The following is a 22,818-nucleotide window of genomic DNA, read 5'->3' as shown; positions in this document are numbered from 1 at the left end:
TTTCAGAGAGGTATCAGGATTTAAAAAAAAAAAAAGTTTGCTTTCTTGAAAAATTTAATGGCGTGGTAAAGCGATCATCTGTCCTGATACTACATGATAGTTTCTAGTCTGGGTCTGTCTGGACTGCCACACATGCTGGATGCTTAATCCCTCTAAAATAGAAGGACTCATGTTTAGAAGTGTGGGATGCCTCTGAGCTTCCACTACCTTCACTGGGAACTGCAGATTCTCACCACTGTGAAAAATCATGGTTTGTATCTTGAAATTACTACAGGTTCAAAGATAAATGTGCAGTGTATTTCAGCTTTAGTGACAGGATAGAAGAGGAAAGTCAGCTTGTGTTAAGCAAAGAGCTAGTGCATGAACTCCTGTTGCGTACCATTGAAAGGACACTCTTCCTTAGAATGGCCTGTGGATGGTGAAATTCCCGAGGACCTGAATAGATAAATCAGTTGGTGTAAGCCACTTGCAGTCAATCCGCGTTAACAGGTCAGTTTACAGTAAATGAGATCAAGTCAAAATAGCAAGCGCTAGCCAACTTTTTCAGATGGTGTCATTTTTAAAATATGTGAATATAAGGTGCTAACACTCATTTTTGTTCTTGTTCTCCGCTTGGGTGAGTTGTGACCTCCCACTGAAACAGCTCTAGAAATCACCAAATGCTATAATAAGAAATTAAACCACTTGGCATCCAAAATTTTTATTTCACAAAAGTCTAGGTAGGCTACAGAGGTGAGATTTGTCCTACTTTTTCCAAAGAAAAATTCTGGCCAGCTGAGAGGATCTGTGTTTGCACAGATCTTGATGCTTAATACTCAAGCCAAGTGCTATGCTTATTTATGTGAATGTTCTTTCTGATGACTTGTTTGTTTGTTTTACAGTCACTGGCTTTAGGTGAGGATTCAGAATGGGAGACAAGCCTATCTGGGAGCAGATTGGGTCCAGCTTTGTACAACATTACTACCAGCTTTTTGATGCAGACAGGACTCAGTTAGGAGCAATATATGTAAGTATTTACAAAAAGGGGACTGGGGCGCTCTCCTGTTGTCTGTCTAGGTTTCCCTGGTTTGATGTGTGGGAATACACAGGGTGGAATAGTGGGTTTTATCCTGGCTTCAGAATGTCAGTCAGTGCAGTCGCACTTGCTTCTATTTATTGCATTTCTTTTACATTTCACTTCTATTTTGAGCTTTGTCTGCCTTATCTATAGGCAGTCAGGCTCATAAAACTCTGGTGGGCTGTAGAGAGTGGCTTGTAGTGGAGGGGGCTGGTGATGATCCTGTGATGAAATTGTCTGTAAAAGCAAACATGCTAGCCTTGGTTTGCTGTTAATTTTCAGGCATGGATTTGCTTGAATCCCTCTTGAAGTGGGATGTGATTTAAGTCCTATTCTGTGTGTAGCCATTCTTGCAGGTGTTTCTTGGATCTCATACTGTATTAATCCTCAGAACATTAAAATAGATTTAAAATTTTGAATCCAGTTTAAATATGTAGATTTTATTAAATTTAAAATTAAGTTTAAACTTCTCCAAAAATTAGGTTTCTGGTTTTGTTCCTTATTTGGGACAAAATAGATGTGGTTTCCAAAATTGAAGACACTAACAAACCCGAGGAACATCAGCTTTTAGTTTTGGGGGAAGACTCCTTCAGAACATGCAAAGTGCTCTGCATGTGTAGTTGGTTACTGGCAGTGAGGAATGCTGCTGGGTGGCTGAGGCGTTTCAGCAAGACACTTAAGTCTTACACGTCTTCTAGCAGCATTTCCTGTTTTTCTGGCCTGTTTTTCATCTGTTGTATGAATTGTATGAAGCTTCACCATGCTCTTGAGGATTGAAACTGTTGCATGAACACCATCGTTATAGCTCAGAAGTATCCACCAGCAGTGATAACATTTGCTCTTTGGATTGTTGTGTATTTCCTAGATTGTTGCTTTATTTTGGCCAAGCAGCTGTATACAGAGAGCCTATAAAGCAAGAAAAACAAGTAGCCAAGTTCAATCCACAGCTTTAAATACAAAGGCACTTAGCAGTTTCTGTCATGTTATTACCAAGGCACCTTCAATCCTCGGAAGACTGGTGATAAGTACAGGCTAATTTAAATTCCTGGAAACATGGCCTTCCACACAATGAACTCCTGGGCTTTTTCCACCCTTAGGGTCTTTCTGCCTTTCATCAGTCGATGGGGATACCTATTTAAATGTACTCATGAAAGCTGTTATGCAGGTCACAGATTGTTTTGTGGAGTTCCTGAATTGTGGAGGATGGGACCCTCTTTTGTGTGGCTAAAATGCACCAGGGTTACAACTTGTCTAAATTAGAGGAGGTTTCGCCGAAAAGCGCTTTTACTGGTGACCTTTTTGCCTTCTGAGCAAACAAATGTTATAGCACGCAGGAACGCGGCATTGCTACCTCCACCGCAGGGTTCAGTTTTCTCCTTTAGTGGTGTCATCCAAGTCGATTGAGCTTTTGTCACCTATTCCAGGTAGGGATCTGGGCCAGTCACTTTTGCCATGAATTGCTTGAGCTGCTTCAGTTGGAGTTCTAAGTCAAAGACTTGGTTTACAGTGATTTCCCTGCAGTTGTTTTGCAGGTGAATGTTTGTAGCTACTTCTTTCCTATGCTTTGGATGGGTGGCTACTTATAATGAAATATCTTATTTTTATGCTGTTGTCTCATCTGTAGGGATTTTGGGATGGAGGGGGGGATGCTTTTCGTTCTTGAAGCAGTTGCTCCCAGATTGTTGGTACAGCAAGTGGCTGTGGAGGTAACCTATAACAGAAAGTCAGGTGGATGCTAATTAGGTTGAAGTGTATTTCAGAAAGAGCGTATTTCCTCATCTGCTTAATCTATGTCCTGTTTTTTGAAACATCAAGAGCGTCCTGCACTACCGTGTGCTCACCTGCTGATTGCTGAAGTGGATTCAGGAAGGCAGGTTTTGAGTCCTCTCTGCTTTTATGGCTTTCCATATTTGAAGGCTGTAATTTGAATGCTTGAGAGGATAGCCTTATTCCCTGGTACCGTCACCTTGCTTCTCAAGTTATTGACACCAGGAGTTGATGTCATGCAAGATGCAAGTGGTGTCAGCCACATGACTTACTGTGTGACTTTAGATTACGCAATCTAAATTAAGTCTATGTCTTCCTAAAAGGGACCAGTCCAAACTTGAGGAGGCTGTATTCAGGGGCTCTTTGCCTTACTGCTCTTGGTTGCATCTGTGACCCTGAAAAGCTTCATGCTGCTGCCCCTGGTCTCCTTCTTTGTTCTTCTGGCACGCACTGCACTTCATAGTTCCTTCTGATGACACATAGAGGACCAGAAGCTTTTATTTTAGAGTGGCTGTGACTGTTGTGCATGTTCAGCACAGCACGTGTGGCTGAAAGAAGTGGTGCTTTGCTATAGTGTGGGTCAAAAACAGGGCCTGGAATATATACCAGAGAGCATACACGTGGAGTTCTTTGGAACCTGATATTTTCTGCTGAGACATTCAGAGCTTCATTGAGAATTAAAGACTGGATGGGAAGGAGCTGGGAATCATTTTCCTGGCGGTATGTAAACTTGGAAAGATGGAAGGAATAGCCATCTGTGATAGGGTGCCTGAGAACTGGGGCTATCAGGTACAGGGTGAGGGTGCTGTTTAGAGATGGCAGCAGGCAGACTTTGAGCTCAGTGGAAACCAGTTGAAACTTAAGTCTGTTTGGCAAGGCTTAAAAATCAGATTTGAGAAGGCAGAGCTACATCAACAACAGGATATTGTGACTCTGGTTTAAACAGCGTATCCTAAGCTGAATAGAAAGCTTTTTGCCAGTTGCTGTTGCACCTGACGTAGCAAACTCAGAATTCCCTCCCTCATATACTGCAGAGCTTGTAGGCTGAAGCATCTCAATCACTTCATGCCACACAGGGCAGTCTGTTAGAAAACCTTTAGAGGCACATTCTACTTTTCTGGGTGTGAGCAGGGTATGCAAATCAGTACCTGAGAAGGGAAAAAAAGCTGGTGATACAACTCATCTTACCAGATTTCTTCATGTATTTTAGTCTCTCTACATGCTTGGCTGTGTCCATAGGATTTTTTTTTTGTGTCTCCTTTTAGATTTTTTTTTTCTGAAAGTCAACTTTTATCCAAAGGCAGGAACTTTTTTGCTGGCAAAATCATGATAACGACATTTGATCTATTTAATTTCTAGTTGATTATTCCACGCCTTTTCAATTGCTCTTTGTGGTTTCTTTCCATCTCCCTTTGAGGTAGTTTCCAAATAGCTGGATTCTAAGGATATATGCCAGGTAAACAAAGTCTCTTACCAGGGTTGCTTAAGGGTTACCCAAGCGGGTTGATGAATTTGTTTCTTTTCCCCGCAGATTGATGCATCATGCCTTACGTGGGAAGGACAGCAGTTCCAGGGCAAAGCAGCTATTGTTGAAAAACTCTCTGTAAGTCTGTAATCCTTACTAAATGTTTTGGGAAACAGTTCTGAAGATCATACAGTAATTGCTTCTGAAATTTGATTTCAACTTCAGCAGTGTGAAACTCTTGAACATGCATGGCACTTGTGCTTCCAACTTCTGGTTTTCAAAAAAATGTTACTTGTGATTTAGTTCTGTGTTCCATTGGTGGCTCTAGTGGTGGAATGTTAATTGACTCCGTTAGTTTGTAAGGTTATTTTGTGACTGCAATTGCATCTGATATTATTGATTTATTAAAGTTCATAGTTCATAAGCTGATGCCGTGATCTAGAGGAATGAAAGGTGGTTTTATCTTCTAAAGCATGCCAAGGAAGTAGCAATAGCAAACCTGTTACTTGGATCTACTTGTGATAGAGGCTAAACATGTTTATTGCAAGGAACAACTTGTTTTCTGGTACATAAACTGCAAATAAATTCTATGGTGGAGAACCTGACTTATCCTCAGTGCAGCATTTGTCAGCTGTTCAGATGCAAGCAGTTGTGATTCAGGACTTTGAAACCGGTGTTTTCTCTTCATCAGGTGTGATGAAACCATTTCTTACTGTGTAGAGACTGAAACTTTCCCTCCATGTTTGTGTAGTTAAACCTGGAGAAGTTTTACCTTTTTGAGTAAATCCATGCTTCTACTATAAAACTGGGTGTACTTAAAAGCTGTCAAGAGAGTAGAAAGTTTCTTTCTCTTGAAAGATATGTGGAGGCCGTGTGTTAGGTCCTCAGATGTTCTGCTCAGAGTATAGTGTATCAAGAAAACACACCCTTTTTATTACACATTGAGATGAAAAAAATCTTTCTCACTTGGATGCTTGTCTTGTTGCACAGCTACTGCTCCTGCTGTTTTGGAATCACTGCTTTCATCCAGGCCATCTTTAGCTGTGAAGGCTGAGGGTTGCCCTTGCATCTGTGTTTTAGGTGCCTGTGTTGCCTTTGAGAAGGCCACACACCTCAGAAATAGCACAGCTTGCAACCGCTTGCTTCTAGAGGAGGAGATACTCAAGCTCCAGAGTTGCTTGGTTTTGTCCCCAGTGTTCTTTAGACTTCTGGGCTAGCAGCCATTTACATACCTAACCAGCTAAGCATTTGCTTGGCCACAGTCTCTCAGATGCTGCCTTGGATTTGGCCGAGTGCAGATCATCCCTTTTCCCACCAGAGCATTACTCATCTTTACCTTCCCTGTCTGTGATGCAAGTTGGACTTTCTGGATTCATGTGCCTGCTGCACAGTCTGGTTTGGTGAGTGAAGGCATGCTACTTTGCCTCAGGGAAAGTTTTTCTGACTTATATCCATCTGCTTAAAATAAGGAAGAAATGCAGTAAAATTATTCCATGCCCTTCCACTGCCATGGCTCGTTATGGGGCTGTATCAACTTACTGTGACTCTAATGTCTTTCAGCATACCTCTGTCACAGCTGAGCTACTTGAGCTCTGTTTGTTTCAACTTTATCACAGAATCACTAAGGTTGGAAAAGATCTTCAAGATCATCAAGTCCAACCATTAACCCAACGCCACCATGTCCCCTAAACCATGTCCTGAAGCGTCACATCCACGCGTTTTTTGAACACTTCCAGAGATGGTGACTCCACCACCTCCCTGGGCAGCCTGTTCCAATGCCTGACCACCCTCTCGGTGAAGAAATTTTTCCTAATATACAATCTAAACCTCCCCTGGTGCAACTTGAGGCCATCTCCTCTCGTCCTATGACTAGTTAGTTGGGAGAAGACACCAACACCCACCTCACCACAACTCCCTTTCAGGTAGTTGTAGAGGGCGATAAGGTCTCCCCTCAGCCTCCTCTTCTCCAGACTGAACACCCCCAGTTCCCTCAGCCGCTCCTCATCAGACTTGTTCTCCAGACCCCTCACCAGCTTTGTTGCCCTTCTCTGGACATGCTCAAGCACCTCAGCATCTGTCTTGTTGTGAGGGGCCCAAAACTGAACACAGCATTCAAGGTGCAGCCTCACCAGTGCAGAGTACAGGGGCATGATCACTTCCCTACTCCTGCTGGCCACACTATTGCTGATACAGGCCAGGATGCTGTTGGCCTCCTTGGCCACCTGGGCACACTGCTGGCTCATGTTCAGCTGGCTGTCAACCAGCACCCCCAGGTCTTTTTCCACCAGGCAGCTCTCCAGCCACTCCTCCCCAAGCCTGTAGCATTGCATGGGGTTGTTGTGGCCAAAGTGCAGGACCCGGCACTTGGCCTTATTAAACCTCCTACAGTTGACCTCAGCCCATTGATCCAGTCTGTCCAGATCCCTCTGCAGAGCCCTCCTACCCTCCAGCAGATCAACATCAACAGTAGTGCTCACCTACTCTGTCTGTGCTTCTGGAGCTTCTTAGTCTGTTGAGCAGATCACTGAAAGTTTGACGCTGGAATTCCTCTGCGCTGCTGTAGTCTTGCGTTCTTCAGTGCCTGGCTGATTAATCAGTGTAAGTGCCAAGGGGCAGGATTACAGCAAGTTCTCTGCTGTGTAGCAGCAACACGATGGCACCTTTTCAACCTACTCTGTCAGATGATGCTAATACACGAGGGCAAGGTTGTCAAGACACTGCTTTGCCAGCACTGGTGCGCCTGTACCTTGCGACAGAGCAGGAGGTGACACGTGTTCCTTCGGTCTTAATTGGTGCTGGACTTACGAGTTGTTTCAAATAGAGTGCCTGTCCTAATCAGGGGGCAGCCTGATTTACATTGAGCATTTGAGATAATCCTGTAGTTCTATGAGCCTCCTGGACCCAGGAGGAAGGTGGGACAGGTAGCTTTATTGCCAGGAGTGAGTTTAAGCTACTCGACTACATTCTTGCAGAATTTCTCTTACCTGACCGCATGGAGGATTCCATGGTTTCGGTAGTGAAAGCCCAGACAAGTTTTAGTGTCAGAGGTTGCTAAAAGCCTTGGTTGTTTTGTGGCTTCTCACTTGTTAGTTGCTTTTATTGTACTCTTCATATCAAGAAATGCTTCTCTTCAGTACAGATGGATGTCCCTAAGCAACGATCCTTTTGAGGATAGCTTCTCTCTATCCTAGAAATCAGTGACCTTTGGTATCAGCTGACCCTACTCTTTCCCGTGGGATTTCCCCCACTGCTTCACACAGCTGGCAGACCATTGGGGTCCTTTTCTCTGAAGGGGACAATCAGATACTTGAAACAGGCACCATCTTACCTAGCTTTGTGTTTGGTTCCTTCTCACTATTTTGCAGGGCTCTTGACTTTGAAACCTTTCCTTCCTCCCTATCTTCTCCCTGCAGTCTCACCTCTCATTGGCATCTTGTCACACTGGAAGCTGGGTTCTGGATACAACCACATTCATTCCCCTTCATCGCTGCCTTTTTGAGAGACTTTTCTTGCAGGACTTGTTCAACAAGAAGCTGTTGTGCTGAGGTGGGACCAGGTTTCACAGTACTCTTTTTGTCAAAGGAAGGGTGTGCAATGTCCCAGCCTGTGCTTGTGCAGGCTGTGCATGCCCATTCAAGTTTGGGATGGTGACCCTGGAAAATATTCTCTGGTAGTTCAGAAAAGACTGCTCTGGATGGTTTTTTGTTATTGGAAGACTATTCCATATTACAAACCAGTCGGCTCACTTTGCAGTTCATGGTAGCTTGGGATTGTTCTCCTAGCCAAGAGGAAACGCTGCAGGCTTTATTAGAGTGTGTTCTTGAATAATGTCCTCTGTGATTAGAGGGCTGCTCTGTACACTTCCTTTGCTTCCCCAGGTCCTGATTCTTCCACAATTTGTGTTCTCTATTATCCAAAGATATCCTGGTATTCTTCCTGAAGCCCTATGCTTGTAGGGCAAAGTCTGTACTTCACATCCTTGATAGTAGGACTCGGGTCTCCTGTTCTTATACCTAGGTCTTCTAGGAAGCCTTTCAGACTTTTTGATGTTCACTGCTTTGAGTTGTCCATGGTTGGAATATGTGTTCTAAGTTGAAAGAGAGGAACTGCTCCCCAGTGTCTGGTGTTTCTCAGGGCATGTTCCTTAAGCATGTTGCTTAACTCCAGACATACTCATATTGGCTACATGAGCATCAAGGGGAGAAGGGGAAAGGTGGATATGTGGACTTCAAGTCTTGAACACTGGTTCTGGGTCAAGGACGCTTCCTTTCTAGTCATAGCCACTTTAACAAAGAAGCAAATTTGGAGTTGTCTGGTAAATCCCAAGTATTAGATCGTACAATCTTTTAACACTCTTCAGAGCAGGGAAGCTTTGTGCCTTCGTCATGTGAACTTTCAGCTTACAGATGACCTGAAGCTCTTCAGGCAGTGTAATTAGACTTGGAAAAAGTACTGTTTTCTGTATATGATGACGTTATTTCATGTCTCGATGCTTGAAAAACACAACTCTTACGATCAACCCAGCCTGAGTAGGGCCGAGTTGCAACAACTCTCCACGCAGTACTACCAAAATAGTCTAACACTTCCTAATGTTGGATTTGCCTGATCTTTGTTTTGTAAGTTAGATAATGCAATGACTGTACATTTCCTTATTTTGCTTTCTTTTCATTGCAGAGCCTCCCTTTCCAAAAAATACAACACAGCATCACAGCACAAGACCACCAACCTACACCTGACAGCTGTATACTCAGTATGGTAGTGGGACAGCTTAAGGTAAACTCTTTCCATTACAGGTTAACAAATGCTTACGTCTTAGATTTTTGCAGGATTCTAAATCATCTGATTTCTGAAAACATTAAAATGCTCTCCTGAGTGGGGAAGGAACACTGGTAAGCTTGCATTGGGATGTCTTTCTTCTACTGTTCAAGTCTGTCGAGAAACTGCTCATCCCTTCAGATAACCAGCCCTGGGTAGAATACCTGTAATTTGACAGTCATATGTTCCTGCCAAGCAAAGTACCATGTTTTTTACTGTGCATACAAATATCATATAGGCTCTAGAAGCATCAATATTTCTCTTCCTCAGTTTCACTTAAAAGCAACATTATAGTGTTCTTAGACAATATGAGCACATCTAGTTTAATGTGCTCTTCGGTGTAACTTATGCATTGACCTGCAACTTAGCAGACATTTTTTGTTAGCTGACAACCCTTCAATAAGACCATGTTTTTTCTTTGCTATCAGAGGACACAAGAATACAGTCCTGGTGTTAATGCAGTCCAGTACCTCTGTAATCAAAACTGGTTCAGCAATGGGAGTATTGCCTCTGAGATCAAACACTTATTGTTGAAACAGCTGTTTTTGTGAAGAAATCAGATTATTTTTCAGGCTGTAGTATGATTACATTGCTCTTTACATTATACTACTGAACTGCGTAAACTTATCCAGCCTCCTGTTCTTCGGAGGAAATGTTGGATCTACATATACCAGGGCCACAGACTTGTAAGCTAATTACATTACTTACCAATGAAAGAAGTTGTCCCGGAATGTGCAAAAAAATGTCCTGTATGTAAAGTCAGCTGTAGGCAGAACTTGCTCACAGTAGGCAGCGTTTATTTTAGAAGTGTGAAATAACGTAGCAATAGTTAAAATTATCAGTTAGTTTTGTCAGGGTTTGGTCCAGCCATGCTGCCAAGTCAGGACTCTAAAGCCATCTAGTCTTTAGAGTCACTTGAACCCAGTTTCTTTTAAAATGGCTCTTTAGGTTTCCTTTTAACTCTGGCACCTCCGGTATCAACACATTCTGACTTCCACTGACTGTACTGTTAACTAAGCATATGTAGGAGTGCAAGTTTGAATCTGCTTGCTTAGCTATTCTCCTTAATTGTTTTGGGCTGGGCAATTAAGAGCAGTTCCCAGTGTATTGTGTCCACTTCTAAGCCTAACATAGATAGCGTTGGCATTAAAGTTGCTCCTGCTTCGTAGCTGCAAGTTGGATTCTGGCTTTCTTGTTGCTCAGTCCCACCTGCACACACTCTGAGGAAAGACAGCCAAGTGTGTCCATGGAAAGCACTGAATTGCAGGGCAGGTATGAAGTCAGACATGCTGATCTCATCTGTCTTGCTTCTGGGTGTGCTCAAAACCCAGTGATGGGACCAAGACTTTGACTCAATGTCTCAGGCCACTCACATCTGCACCTGGCTTTGCACAGTCATGTTTTTAAAGTTATTGCATAAACATTAAGCAGATGACAGCTTGCAGCAGTGATTGTGTTGAATCCTGTGGCAAGATACCAAGGCCTTGAAGATTCTGTAAAACTTTTGGGTTTTCTCATCCTTTAGTATAGTCATTAGGGTTGTAGATGCAGTCTGGGAGGTTTCCATAAATACCATGCCTTGGAGTAGTATTTCTTACTGTGCTGTTCTTATCCTCTGAATAATTCAGCAAGCTGGAATTACTCAGAATCAGCGATCGCGCGATAGTGCATCTACGTACTTGGAAAGAACATATTGGATTAAAGTATGCCTATTGTCATGATCAAATCCAACTTGTTTGTGAATTTTTAGTGGGAGAGGCAATATTTTTCCACCCTTCAGGTGTACCTGTCTCCGATCTTAGCTTTAAAAAGCACATTTTAATGCCTGGGAAATGCTGCTCCTCACTGAGGAGGTGTCCAAAAAGTCAAAGTCAGCTTAGAACTTTGACTTCTTGCTTCTGCCTTGTGTGGTGGACAAATGAAATAATTGGTAATAGTCTGTAGCATGACATATATCGTAACCATTTCTGCCAGTACGCAAACCTGGTTGTCACATGTAGAGAACACTTTTTCTTGTGCTAATGCATAGGTGTTGACAGCCATTTTAATACTTCTCAGTGCTGTTCTTGATACAACACAGGAACTGAGAAGAACTGCATTCAGTTAGTGCATTTGGACAAGTAGCTCATCGATAGCTCCACTTGAACAGGTTACACTTTAACACGCAACCATGAAGCAGTATAATTAGTTTTATTTAAAGGTTGCTGCCTTAATAGCATGGCTGTTCTGCACAGCTCACATCTGTTGGTCTCTAGGAAAACTGTGGAGAAATTTTGCACAAGGAAGGGGACTTTCAAGACCATCAGTAGCAGGGTTTGAAGGGAAAAAACATGCTCCCTGCTTACTATTCAGTTATCCTTTTCATGGGACTGTGAGCCAAATTCTTCAAAGCCCAGTACAATTGATGCATATGCTTTTGAATCCTCTGCTGTTTTTCAAAACTTGCATTGTTTTATGTAATGAAGGAGCACACATAATGCTTTTAATGGATTAAGCCAAGAAAATAATAATGCTAAAATAGCTTTAACATACCCTTTCTAAGAAGTCGTTCTTGGCATGATATTTAAATAGATTTTCTGAGGCCTTAGTTGCTTGAATGGCTAGTCCCAGAAGTTCAGCAGAAACTTATTATTGAGTGAGCTGGGCACATCTTGTATTTCTTTCTTAAACCATTATTTTTTGACCTTGTTTGATTTTAGGGGGAAAAAAACCCCAAACGAAAGCAGAAAAACCTTCTACACTCCCTGCATATATTGTGGGGTGAACTCCTACCAAATTGTCACAAAGCTTCAGCTCTCTTCTTAACTGTACAAGAATAGTTCTGAAGAAATAATGGGGCTAGGGACTGTTACTGTCAAACTCTATTTTTTCTTTACTAGGGTATTATGCCTTGAGTAAACCTGCGGGTTCGGGTTGTTTTAAGCCTTTGGCCTCCCCTGCTGGAGGGGATTTAACTGGGGTCAGGATGTATATCTGCCTCTGTGCTGCTCCAGTTTACAGCCCAGCATGCCAATATGAGTATGAACTGTAAATTAAAAAAAAAAAAACCACCATCTTTTTCAGCAGAATGCTGAAAAAGTCTGCACTGAAAGGACCGGACACAACAGCTGCTTGGAGAAGATGTTGGAGAATAATAGGGCATCTAAGTAAGGTGAATGTCACTAGCGAGGCTCAAGTCTCTGGCAGAAGCAGTGCAGTAATCACTTTCATAGAAAAGCATGTTTACAAGTAAATGTATAAAAGATCCTCTTTAATGGATGTTGGGATATGTAGTAATGGGGGTTTTTTAAATCCTTTTGTAGAGGTATAGTAAATAGACCTCCACTTACTCTAATTCTGTTCTAATTTTTGATTGCTATTCATCATCTGGGTGCATGCTTGCTTGCTTGCTTGCTTCAACTAGGAAGAATAAACATCAGCCTAAGCCTTTAGGAGTGAGTTTCATTTGGCGCGATGCTACTTTGCCAACATTCATTCAGAATGTCACCCGGTGTTTTCAGTGTGCTTCACCTAGTAACGTATTTCTCCTGTCACGCTCAGGCAGATGATGACCAGGTTCTAGGCTTCCACCAAACCTTTTTGTTGAAAAGTTTTCAAGGTGCTTGGGTGTGCACCAACGAAGTCTTCAGGCTAGCCCTCCACAACGTTTAACCCTCTGCCTTACCTCTCTTCCATGCAGTCCTCGCTGTCCTGGTTGAGTAAGGAGTTCTCTCTTCTCCTTCTTCTGTCACTTGAGCTCGGCTGAGAAGCATGACTGTGGCTTGCGCGTTCTCAGAGCAATGTGGCAGATCTGTGCCTCTCCCTCAGAGTGTGAATTTTGAAGTGATTGTTGCAGAATTAATTGTGAATAACTAATTGTTATGCGGTGTTTCCTAGTCTTAAAAGGGAAAGGAAATTTGCAATTAAAATCACTGGATGTTTTTGTAATGCTTGCTGAACACTTAAAGCATTGCTTAAAGCCTGTTAAATGAGGCTTAATATCTGAAAGAACCTGCTGTCTGAAGTAATTAGGCTTTCCTTTGAGATAAGGATAGTTGCCAGCCTGCAGTTCAATCAACAGTTGCTGTGGGGTGCTGGTGGAAGAGTAAAACTGTCTCTGATCAGACAAGAGGACAAAAGTTGTGCAGCTAAACTTGGATTGCAAAGTAGTGTTGCATCTAATACTGACGTCACCCGTGGCTCTGTGAGCTGAAGACTTTCTAGTCTTGAGCCTCCAGGTCAGAAGGGTTGTAGAAAAACTGGAGGAGGTCAAAAAGCTGCCAAGATTGCCAGTGTTTAAGAGCTTGTGGAGCTGGGAGAGGAGGTGGCTAAGGGCAATCCACCTGAAATGTAGGTGGAAAGTAAAGTACTTCCAACTACCTGAAAGCAAACTGTTCTTGGTGATGCCAGACAAGGGACAGCGGCTGCAGACCATAACTTGGGAGGTTCAGATTGCATGCAAGAGAAAGGTTTTCACTGGAAGGCTGAAACCCTGGGAAACGGTGCCTGGACACGTTGTGAAACATCTTTTCTTGGAGGCTTGGAAGACTTTGCTAGACAAAGCTGTGGCTGATGCAATGCTGCTGGTCGTGCATGCTCATACTGAGCATGAGGCTCGACTGGAAACCAGAGGATCTTTCCAATCTGATTCTGTGACTCTTAATTTTTATTTTAATTCAAGGATGTCATTGAAAGAATTTGAACTGCATAAAGGAAAGCTTTGTGGAAAAATAAAGCCCCTGTGTTTCAAGCCTGGGCTCACATCTGGAATGCAAATACTGAGATGGACATAGCTGAATTTGGAGTGGAAAGTAAGGGTAAAGAGTTTTGGTGAGGTTATCTGAGCTGTGATGAAGATCCAAACTAAAACGGGATAGGATTAGTCTTCTAGAGCACCTCAAGTCACTCAACTGTGGGTCTTTGCTATATGTTAAGAGGATATATTCAGAATTTTGGGAACAGACTATAAGTTATTTAATTCGCCTTAAATATAGTCTAGGGTTTTCCTTGTTTTTAGAGTATACTGCTCCTCTATGCTGTGAAGACATAGCATGAAAGAAATAAAGAAAGCAATAATATGTGACTTCATAGTGGGATTTGCCGTATTTACAAGAAGTGTTTGGGGAAGAATTCCCTTTTCTTTTAATCTTCATGTATCCAGTCCTGAATTGCATAAGAAAGGAGGACATTCTCCTCAAGCCAAAGCACTAAGAGCCACAGTGCAGCTAGGCTTATCAGAAATTGAGGAAATCTACACTAAAACTAGTCTGGTGGTGATATCTCCCGCCCCCCCCCCGCCCCGAGGTATATTTTTAAAGTGTTCTCATGTCAGTAATGACATGCTCAAATTGATGTGAAAACTACTTGTGCAACTTGCAGTAGGTGCCTCGGTGACCTAAGGTGAGGAGACCATAGGGCAACTGAGAGTATTCTAAATATTTACTAATAGAGTTGATTAGAAGTGATTCAAGATGAAAGGATTCTGCCTGGATGGTTTAAACTAAGCCATTGGAAAGAAGCTGACGTGAATATGAATTCATTCCAACTTAGTCCAAAGTACTTTAAAAAGTTGTATGTCAAACTTTAATGTACGCTGCTCTGATGCTACTTGGATTTCTTAGATTCCTTCATGTCCGGGAACCTACCAACTGTCAAGCGGTAGGAAGACTACGAGGATGTAAGTGTTACATTTGATACCTAGGAAAAGCTAGAAAGGGCATAAATCCATGAGTTTCAGTGCACAGGCCACCTCTTCAGGATGCATATGCAAGCATCTTTTTCTGGGCAGGTCTAGTAAAGATAATACTTCCCCTGAAATAATTGGCACGACTGCTGTTGTGTGTGCTAATGGTGATGTGCTGGATGGCTGGCTGGTCTAATCCAGCATATCCGCTTGTGTTCACATTGCGCTGATTGTTACGGAGCCTCTGCCTAATGCAGAAGGAGGCACATATATCAGTGTGACAAAAAGCTGCCCAGTTCATCAACTTGTTGAGCAGTGACTTTATTGGCACTTCTCTTGCTTGAGAATTTTTCTTTCATTCACTTGACCTGCTCATACTTCTGGCCTTACTTGTTGCCTTCTTAATTTCTGGGTGTAGTAGCTTACTCAATTCACTTTGTCCTTTGTGGTTTTATAGTAATTTATCTTGCCCATTCTCCTCACCTTGATGACATTTTTGCAAGCTAGAGAGTCATACTCAATTCACTTTCTTCAGTAGGAAGCTGTCCTGTAGCTGGATCATCTTTCTTGTCCTTTCCTTATTGTATCATTTTAATTTTTTTAAATTATAAGAAATGCATGCAGGATTTGATATGTGGGTGCTCTCTGTGTATTTATGCAGTTGCTTACTTACAGGTTTTGGGCCTCTCTTCCTTATAACTGCTAACACTGTGCTTGCCTTGATAGCTTTTGAGCTCTGAGATGGTTTAAAAAAAAAAAAAAATTGTCCATCCCGATTTCAGAATCGCTTTCCTGAGAGGCAGTAGCTCATCTAGGGGCATTTTTGGTTTTCCTCTGTGGAGTAGCATACACTTACTGAAACTGCACTTCATCTACACCATTTTATTTCCTAGGCAGTTGTCACCGTGAAATCCCTGCAGCAGTTTTGGATTTGAATGCTGCTTTTACATGCACTTGATCCTACCACTGCGCAGGCAGACTTGCTGTTTTGTGATAACTGATGTACTTAAAGCTGACCTGTTTCACATTCAATTTATCACTTACATGAATATTACTTTTTTAAGTAAAGAATGGGAGGGGGGTGTTTATTTTGTGGTCTGCTTTGCTTTTCAACCTTTTCACTTGCTTTTCTTGGTGGACAGCAGCAGAGCATTGAGAGTAAACATTCAGCATTTTTGACAGTCATGTGCTCCTCTGGCTGCTGCTTTTCAATGCCTTTTTTTTAATGCATTTCCTCCATTTTCTGAAGCTGAATAGTTGTGTGCTGAAAGAATAGAGCTTAAAGTCCTCCAAAAATGCTGAATTGAATACACTATGGTCAGTATCAGAAGATTGTTTTGTAGCTTGGTCCTGTGTGCTGGTCAGACTAAATCCTATTGTGTGATTTCCAGCTGATTTGGGAATCATTTATGTTGTTTGGAGGCTTTAATTCCTGCATAATGTCTCTGAGGACACTGGTAAACGTTAGGTGGGAGAAATAGCTCCCTCTAACTGTATTACTACAAAAGTAGAAAATAGTATAAATATAGTGCAGACACTATAACCTGCCTAGATGAATTGTCAAAGGCAGAAGTTGAGGCGCTGCTGCAAAGATGCCTGTACTTGCAGCGTCTTGTTGCAGTATCGTAGGTACTTCACTCCCTTTGAGCTGTTCCTGGACCGTGGAAGTGTCTTAGTGGAAGTAGTAAGTTGCTGGCCAGCTGTACCTGCTCCGAGAGAGCTTTCAAAAGCCTAGATCATTCAGGCAATAATGTTGATGCTGACTTCTACAGAAACTCCTTTCTGTCGTCAATCCAAAGTACAGCAGCTACAAACTAATTTTAAAACACCTCATTTTATGCTTGGTTCCTGGGCAAGGCCCGAAGAAAATCTGTGATTCAGCACCGAGGCAGGCATGTTCTTATCAGTGTTGCGAAGCTGCTGGAATGAGATGCCTGCAAATCTTCCAGAAAACCCCAACTTCAGATGCCATTGCAGGATTTCTGTGTCATTGGGCCCTAGATGTTTGTCTGCAAACCACTACTGGAACAGAACCTCTGGTTGTATTAGTGTCTCTTGAGGTACTAGGCATCTTACAGCATGTGACATCACTGTTAACTGTTAGCTTTTAAGTCGCCTTATCATGAGTTTTGGAATACGTTTCTCAAAGAGCATTTTGAACTCTTTTTCCTTCTCTTCCTACAGGCTGATGAAGACCCCATCATGGGATTCCACCAGATATTTCTATTAAAGAACATCAATGATGCCTGGGTTTGCACCAATGACATGTTCAGGCTAGCATTGCACAACTTTGGCTGAGCTGGCAACCCTGAGGCACCCGTGCTTTTCTTTTTTTTTTCCTCCTCTCTTACTGGTATTATTCACACTCACGGAACATTCCAAATATCATACACAAAACTGCAGCACTGCAGAGCGTGAGCAAGCAAGACCTGTGACCTGCCCTTCTGCTGAGTTTACATTGTCACTAGATGAGTTTCTTGTGCATGATGTTTGGAAGTTAGACTTAGCTGCATTTGACAAGAGAAAATTGTGTTGTACCAGCATGCCTCGGAAAGAATTTATAATGCAAAAGGTTGTTGTTTATGTACTGACAAGATGCTCTATAACCCAAAGAAATGAAAGAACAGCAGCCTGTACAGCCCAGATACTGATTTGTTCAGATGTTTCAATGCTACATTACACAATAAAACCATGAGATTTTCTTAACAGTTTAAATTGTTTTAATGAGTTGGATATGGAGTATATGGTACCGCCTGCTTTGGATGCCTTCCATGTCTGCCTGGCTGCAAACATGAAACTCTCAAACCGAAGAGCACTTCATAGTTTTACCGATGAAGCCAGTTCAAGTATGCCCTTGGCCGTACAACTTCTTTTTCCCTCCCTCTCAGCAGCTTCTATAACAGGCTTCTGGCTTAGTTTTTAACAGTGGCCGGTTAGTCCTCAGCCGTTGTATTTTGCCAATAATATACAAGGATGGCAACAGTCATGGTAGCTTGTAGTTAGATGTCATGAAGACTGTTATGTTCACCCTCAAAGCTAAACAGGATGCTGTATTTTCTTCATAGGCAGACACCCAGGTTGTCAATCCAGCGCTGTTCTCCTGGAGTTTGTATTCACCCCTAAAGCCCTGGCTGCATATGAGCTCTCTAGTGTCTTTCTAGCCTCCCTTCATTATCGTTTGGGGTGGTTGGTGGTACCGCATTTGCTGTGCAGGTTTTTATGACATGGTTGGCTGCCCTGTGTCCTCCACCCTGGAGGTGGCGGTATTTCACCAGTGAAGGGATGTATTAAATTAATCTTTCCTGCATATGAGATGGCACAGGAGGAGAATCACATTCAGATACCACTAAGCTATTCTTTATGAGTTTTCAAGGGCTTAGGACACCTTGCTGAGCTTGGTTTTCCAAGTATAGAGAACCTGGCATTTCCAGTTTTGAGACTTTTCAGGAAAACCTGGGGATGCGGTATATTCGAGCTGGTCGGTTCTCAAATCTGGCTGCTTTGGCATTTGAATTGGAGCAGAGCTTTCTTGGAAACTGATGTTAGGGCCCCCTGTTCGGTATTGCAGCATTCTCATGCAGTCCCTGTTTCAAAGGCAGGACTGTTCTATTGCTGCTTCTATGCTGTGAAAGTCAGGCTCAAAGTTAATCACTTGAGGAGATTAGCTCTTTGAGTAGAAAGAAGCATTTTGTATGGTCACGGCTAAGCAAGGATCCTTATGTTGTAGCTCTGGATGTAAATAAAGCCTGGCAGAGGAGCGAGGATCTAAGAATAGGCCTGGCTTGTGAACCTTGCCCTGCAAAAGGATCTAGTCCATGAGGTCAAGGTAGTCCTTTGAATAATGGGCTCAGTAAGCCAAGAGAGAGCTTGCTTAAAAGTCAGGCTTACATGTGGCAGGTGTTGGTTTAAAAACTATTTAAAATTAGATTCTTTCAGGCCATTAAAAGTTCAAAGCAGTTATCCCCTGAAATTGGTCATGTAGATCATGCAGATGGCCATCCGGAGAGACCTGGACAAGCTTGAGGAATGGGCCCGTGTGAACCTCATGAGGTTCAACAAGGCCAAGTGCAGGGTCCTGCACTTGGGTCAGGGCAACGCCCGGTATCAGTACAGGCTGGGGGATGGAGGTCCTTGGTCCAGAGGCCTGTGAGGAGAGAGGGCGAAAGCTGCCTGTGGTCGGAGGGAGGGCCGGGCAGCAATATGAGGTTATTCTTTCCCCCTAAACAACCTGCCCTACCCCTTTATTAGTGAGACTTAGGTGTCACTATTGGACCCTGCTGAGAAGGATTTGGGGGTACTGGTGGGTGAAAAGCCGGCCATGAGCCGGCCATGTGCGCTCGCAGCCCAGAAGCCAGCCGTGTCCTGGGCTGCCCCCAAAGCCGCGTGGCCAGCAGGGCAAGGGAGGGGATCCTGCCCCTCTGCCCTGCTCTGGGGAGACTCCCCTGCAGCTCTGGAGCCCTCGGCACAGGAGAGACATGGACCTGCTGGAGCGGGGCCAGAGGAGGCCCCAGCAATGCTCCGAGGGCTGGAACAGCTCTGCTGGGAGGACAGGCTGGGAGAGCTGCGGGGGGTTCAGCCTGGAGCAGAGAAGGGTCCGGGGAGACCTTACTGCAGCCACCAGGGCTTAAAGGGGGCTGATAGAGATGGGGACAGACTTTTTAGCAGGGCCTGAAGTGACAGGACAAGGGGTGATGGTTTTAAACTGAAAGAGGGCAGATTTTGACTAGATCTTAAGAAAAAAAAATTTCCCAATGAGGGTGGTGAAGCCCTGGCCCAGGTTGCCCAGAGAAATGGTAGATGCCCCGTCCCTGGAAACATCCCAGGTCAGGCTGGACGGGGCTCTGAGCAACCTGCTCTGGTTGAAGATGTCCCTGCTCATGGCAGGGGGTTGGACTAGATGGCCTTGAAAGGTCCCTTCCCACCCAAACCCTTCTAGACTGATCTTTTGGGGGCTCTTTTTCCTTCTCCACACAGTCATTCACTCCTGGCTCCTTACCTGGAGGAGGCAAACACTGGTGTTTCTAAATCAGTATTGCTTAATGGTTTTGACAGCTGCAGGTCACTTTTGAGGCCCAACACACGTGAACAGATTTGCTGTCTCTCAACTCTTGTCTCTCGGGCACACCTTTGCAGCGAAGGGTTAGGCTGAGCCCTGGTTTTCACCCTCCCGGTCTGGAGGCCTGTGAGGAGACATGGCGAAAGCCGAGGGAGGGCCGAGCAGCTCTATGAGATTATTTTTTCCCCCTAAACAACTTGCCCTACCCCTTCACGAGTGAGACTTCAGGTGTCACCTCGTGCTATTGGACCCAGTGGCACCGACACGATGCCCCGAGGAGCCAGGGCCGGTGTAGGCCCTTGACGCCTGCAGCACCCGGCTCCCCCTCAGCGTTCGGCCCGGCGGGGAGGAGGAAGGGGGCGGCCGGGGTAGCTCCCGGGCCGCGCCACCGCCGCGGCTCCCGCCGAGGGAGGAGGCCGGACGCGCCAGGGGCCGGACTGGCTCCGCCCCCCCCGCCCCCGGAACCCTTCGTCCCGGCGGCAGTTTCCGCCCGACGCACCAAGCCGGGACCGGAGGCGGAAGTGTGGGCGGCGGGCCGGGCCGGGGTAGCGCGGTGGCGGTTGTACGGGCGGCGGCAGGAAGCGGGCCAGGCTCCATGGCCTCCTCGTCCAGCATCGACATCGAGGACGCAACCCAGCACCTGCGGGACATCCTCAAGCTGGACCGGCCGGGAGGTGAGGGGCCGGGACAGAGGGGGCGCGGGAGGCCGCCGCCGGCGGGCCTGGCTGGGGCGGGGCCGTCACACAGGGCAGGCGGTCGCGCTGCCCTGTTCCAGGCCGGGGCTGCAGGGCCCTCCTCGGCCGGTGCGCCGGGGCTCCGCCGTCTGTCAGGCGGCCGCGCTCTGGGGCCGGACCGGGCCGGGCCCGTCTCCCTTCGGAGCGCCGCTGGCATCGCTCTCCGCCGGCTCTGTCCCGCCCAGGGCGAGCGGGGGTCCCGCTTGGCCCTGCGTCTCTTCCTGAAGAGCCCGGAAGACAGCGGGGAGGTGTGTACCAGCCGGATAAGGAGAGGAGCCAACGACCCAACTGGAGAAGCCTTGCTTATGGGAGAGGATTCTTGAAACTGAGCAGAACGGGAGCGTTTTGGACCCACAGCTCGCTGCTGCCTTGTGGGTGGCTGGGCTCTTCTTATCTCAGCGGTATTGCTGCTGAGAACTCAACTCAAGCGCTGACCTCCTTGACCCAAGTCTCCCTCCTTTGCTAAGAGTAGTTTGAGTTTTTCCCAGGTGTCTTGCTGGGCTCATTGGATGGGGCTGTCTGGCCTCTCTGAGATTGCTGCCATCTTCCCCCTTATCACAAACTTTTTGTTCTTGTTCTTATTTGAATGTGAATTGGGATCACAAGCACCTCTCCTAAAGTGGTTGTGAGTCCTCTCCCTTTGGTTTGAGCTTATACTTATCTGCTCAGAGTTCGCTGGATGCCCGTCTTTCTGTAAAAATATCAGTGGTGAAGAGCTTGGGAGTCAGCTGTACAAAATGTGTTCCCACTCCCCTGTAGCCTAGCATCTCTGTCAATCTCCCTCATAGCTTTTTGAACCTACCATAGTGTGTCAGTCACACCTGATGAGGTAATGGTCTGAAGGAGGCTGAGACTGTGAACATTTTGTAAAAAAAAAAAAAAAAAAAACGAAACAACAAAAACTTAGCCTCTGGGTAGAGGACAGAATTTATGCCTGTGTTGTGCTTCTGTTGAGGGAAAGGCAGGAATGACATGGCCTTTAAGTGCCCTCAGAGTCTGTCAATATGGATGTGCTACCTCCAAAGCAACTGCCACACGTGCAGCCTTTTGCTTGGCTGAAAGGATAAGAGGTTGGATGCAGGATTGTTGTGGGAAGGATGTAAAGGCACATGGGTTGATGGAGCAAATCTACAGGAAGCCAGCTTTATTAGTTTTACTACCTGTAGAGAAACTTCTCATTCCTTGAAGTAGTTTATCTTGTTTGCGGAGCACTTGTGTGCTCTTGGATGATAATTCTTAGAAGAAAATACATTTTTCTTCACAGTGCAGCACTCTGTACTTGAAAGACTGAAAGGAGAACTCAATACAAGGATTGGGAACACTTGTTTTATAAGCAATTTCTGAACTGAAAGGATGTGTCATGGTCAGGAGATGGTTTCTGTTCTCCCTTCTCTTGCTGGTTGAAGCAAAGGAGTTATTTACTGAGCATGGCTTATTTTTTTCATTTTTCTTCTTTCCTATTCATTCTTTTTATATCTTCTTTGTCAACTCTAGTGCGCAAGAAGGCAGTTAGAGAAAAAGGAGTAAATGGACAGTAAGTCAAGCAGTAAGGAACCTGTGGTTGTTCTCAGTGGAAATCACTGCCTGGGTAATAGCAAATAGACTGGAAAACTGGACATAGTAAGGTGAAGAGCAAGAGTACTTGTTTGTTAACTGAAAGCCTCTGAAAATCCTGTTAGGGTGTCGGAGGAAAGTGAAACTGGGGGATCCTTCAAGGCTTTTGAAAGAGAATAGAAGCAGCATCATGAATTGCATGCGTAGGGCTAGTCTTGTCTAGCATAAAGTTGCTGTGGTTAAGGTCCTCTCTAGTTCTAGTTGCTCTTATAGGCTGTGTTTCACTTACAGATTTTAATACCCAGCAGAGACTACTGTAGCTGCTTTCCAAGGTTACTGCCACAAAGAACGTTTTGCAGTGCTAGGTGCATGTAGCTGTGCTGTGAGCAGCATTATGTTATTTTTGGGGGCTGTCTGAGCAGGTGACTCCCCGCTCTAAAGAGTTTACAACTGTCACAACACTTTAAGTTCTGCTAGGTTTGGTGATAGTGAAAATGCGATCTACCACCCAAGTCTCTCTTGACATGCTTTTCTCCCAGTTTCGGCTAACATCACCCATAGCTTTGGTAGCCCTTGCGCGTTTTTTATGCTGTGCCCTCAGCAAGGGGAAGCTGCGTGATCAACCCATGGACCTCCCAGCTGGGGCACGTAGATAGGCTGTCAATGCCAGGGTGCTATGGAGGAGAGTCCCTGCTGGGGTTGTGGGCA

General features: G+C 44.7%; 2 protein-coding genes across 2 annotated transcripts in view; both read left to right on the top strand.

Annotated features, from left to right (window-relative positions):
• Positions 1–907: 907 nt before the first annotated feature.
• Positions 908–17,064, top strand: NUTF2 (nuclear transport factor 2; the record flags this gene model as incomplete). The annotated part of the gene is made up of 4 exons (XM_082005594.1): positions 908–1,006; positions 4,356–4,427; positions 8,964–9,062; positions 16,951–17,064. The coding sequence occupies 4 exons, from the start codon at positions 908–910 to the stop codon at positions 17,062–17,064; spliced, it is 384 nt and encodes a 127-aa protein (XP_081861720.1).
• Positions 17,065–20,417: 3,353 nt separating this feature from the next.
• EDC4 (enhancer of mRNA decapping 4) overlaps positions 20,418–22,818 on the top strand; it is a gene marked incomplete at both ends in the record, with an annotated part of 38,847 nt that continues 36,446 nt past the window's right edge. The window contains one exon of the mRNA XM_082005712.1: positions 20,418–20,496. Within this exon, the coding sequence (XP_081861838.1) occupies positions 20,418–20,496 (79 nt within the window). The remainder of the gene's footprint in view (positions 20,497–22,818) is intronic.

The sequence above is a fragment of the Phaethon aethereus genome (genome assembly GCF_964289735.1).
Source record: "Phaethon aethereus genome assembly, chromosome: 13".
In the NCBI taxonomy this organism is placed as follows: domain Eukaryota; kingdom Metazoa; phylum Chordata; class Aves; order Phaethontiformes; family Phaethontidae; genus Phaethon; species Phaethon aethereus.
This window is presented reverse-complemented; position numbering and strand designations above follow the sequence as displayed.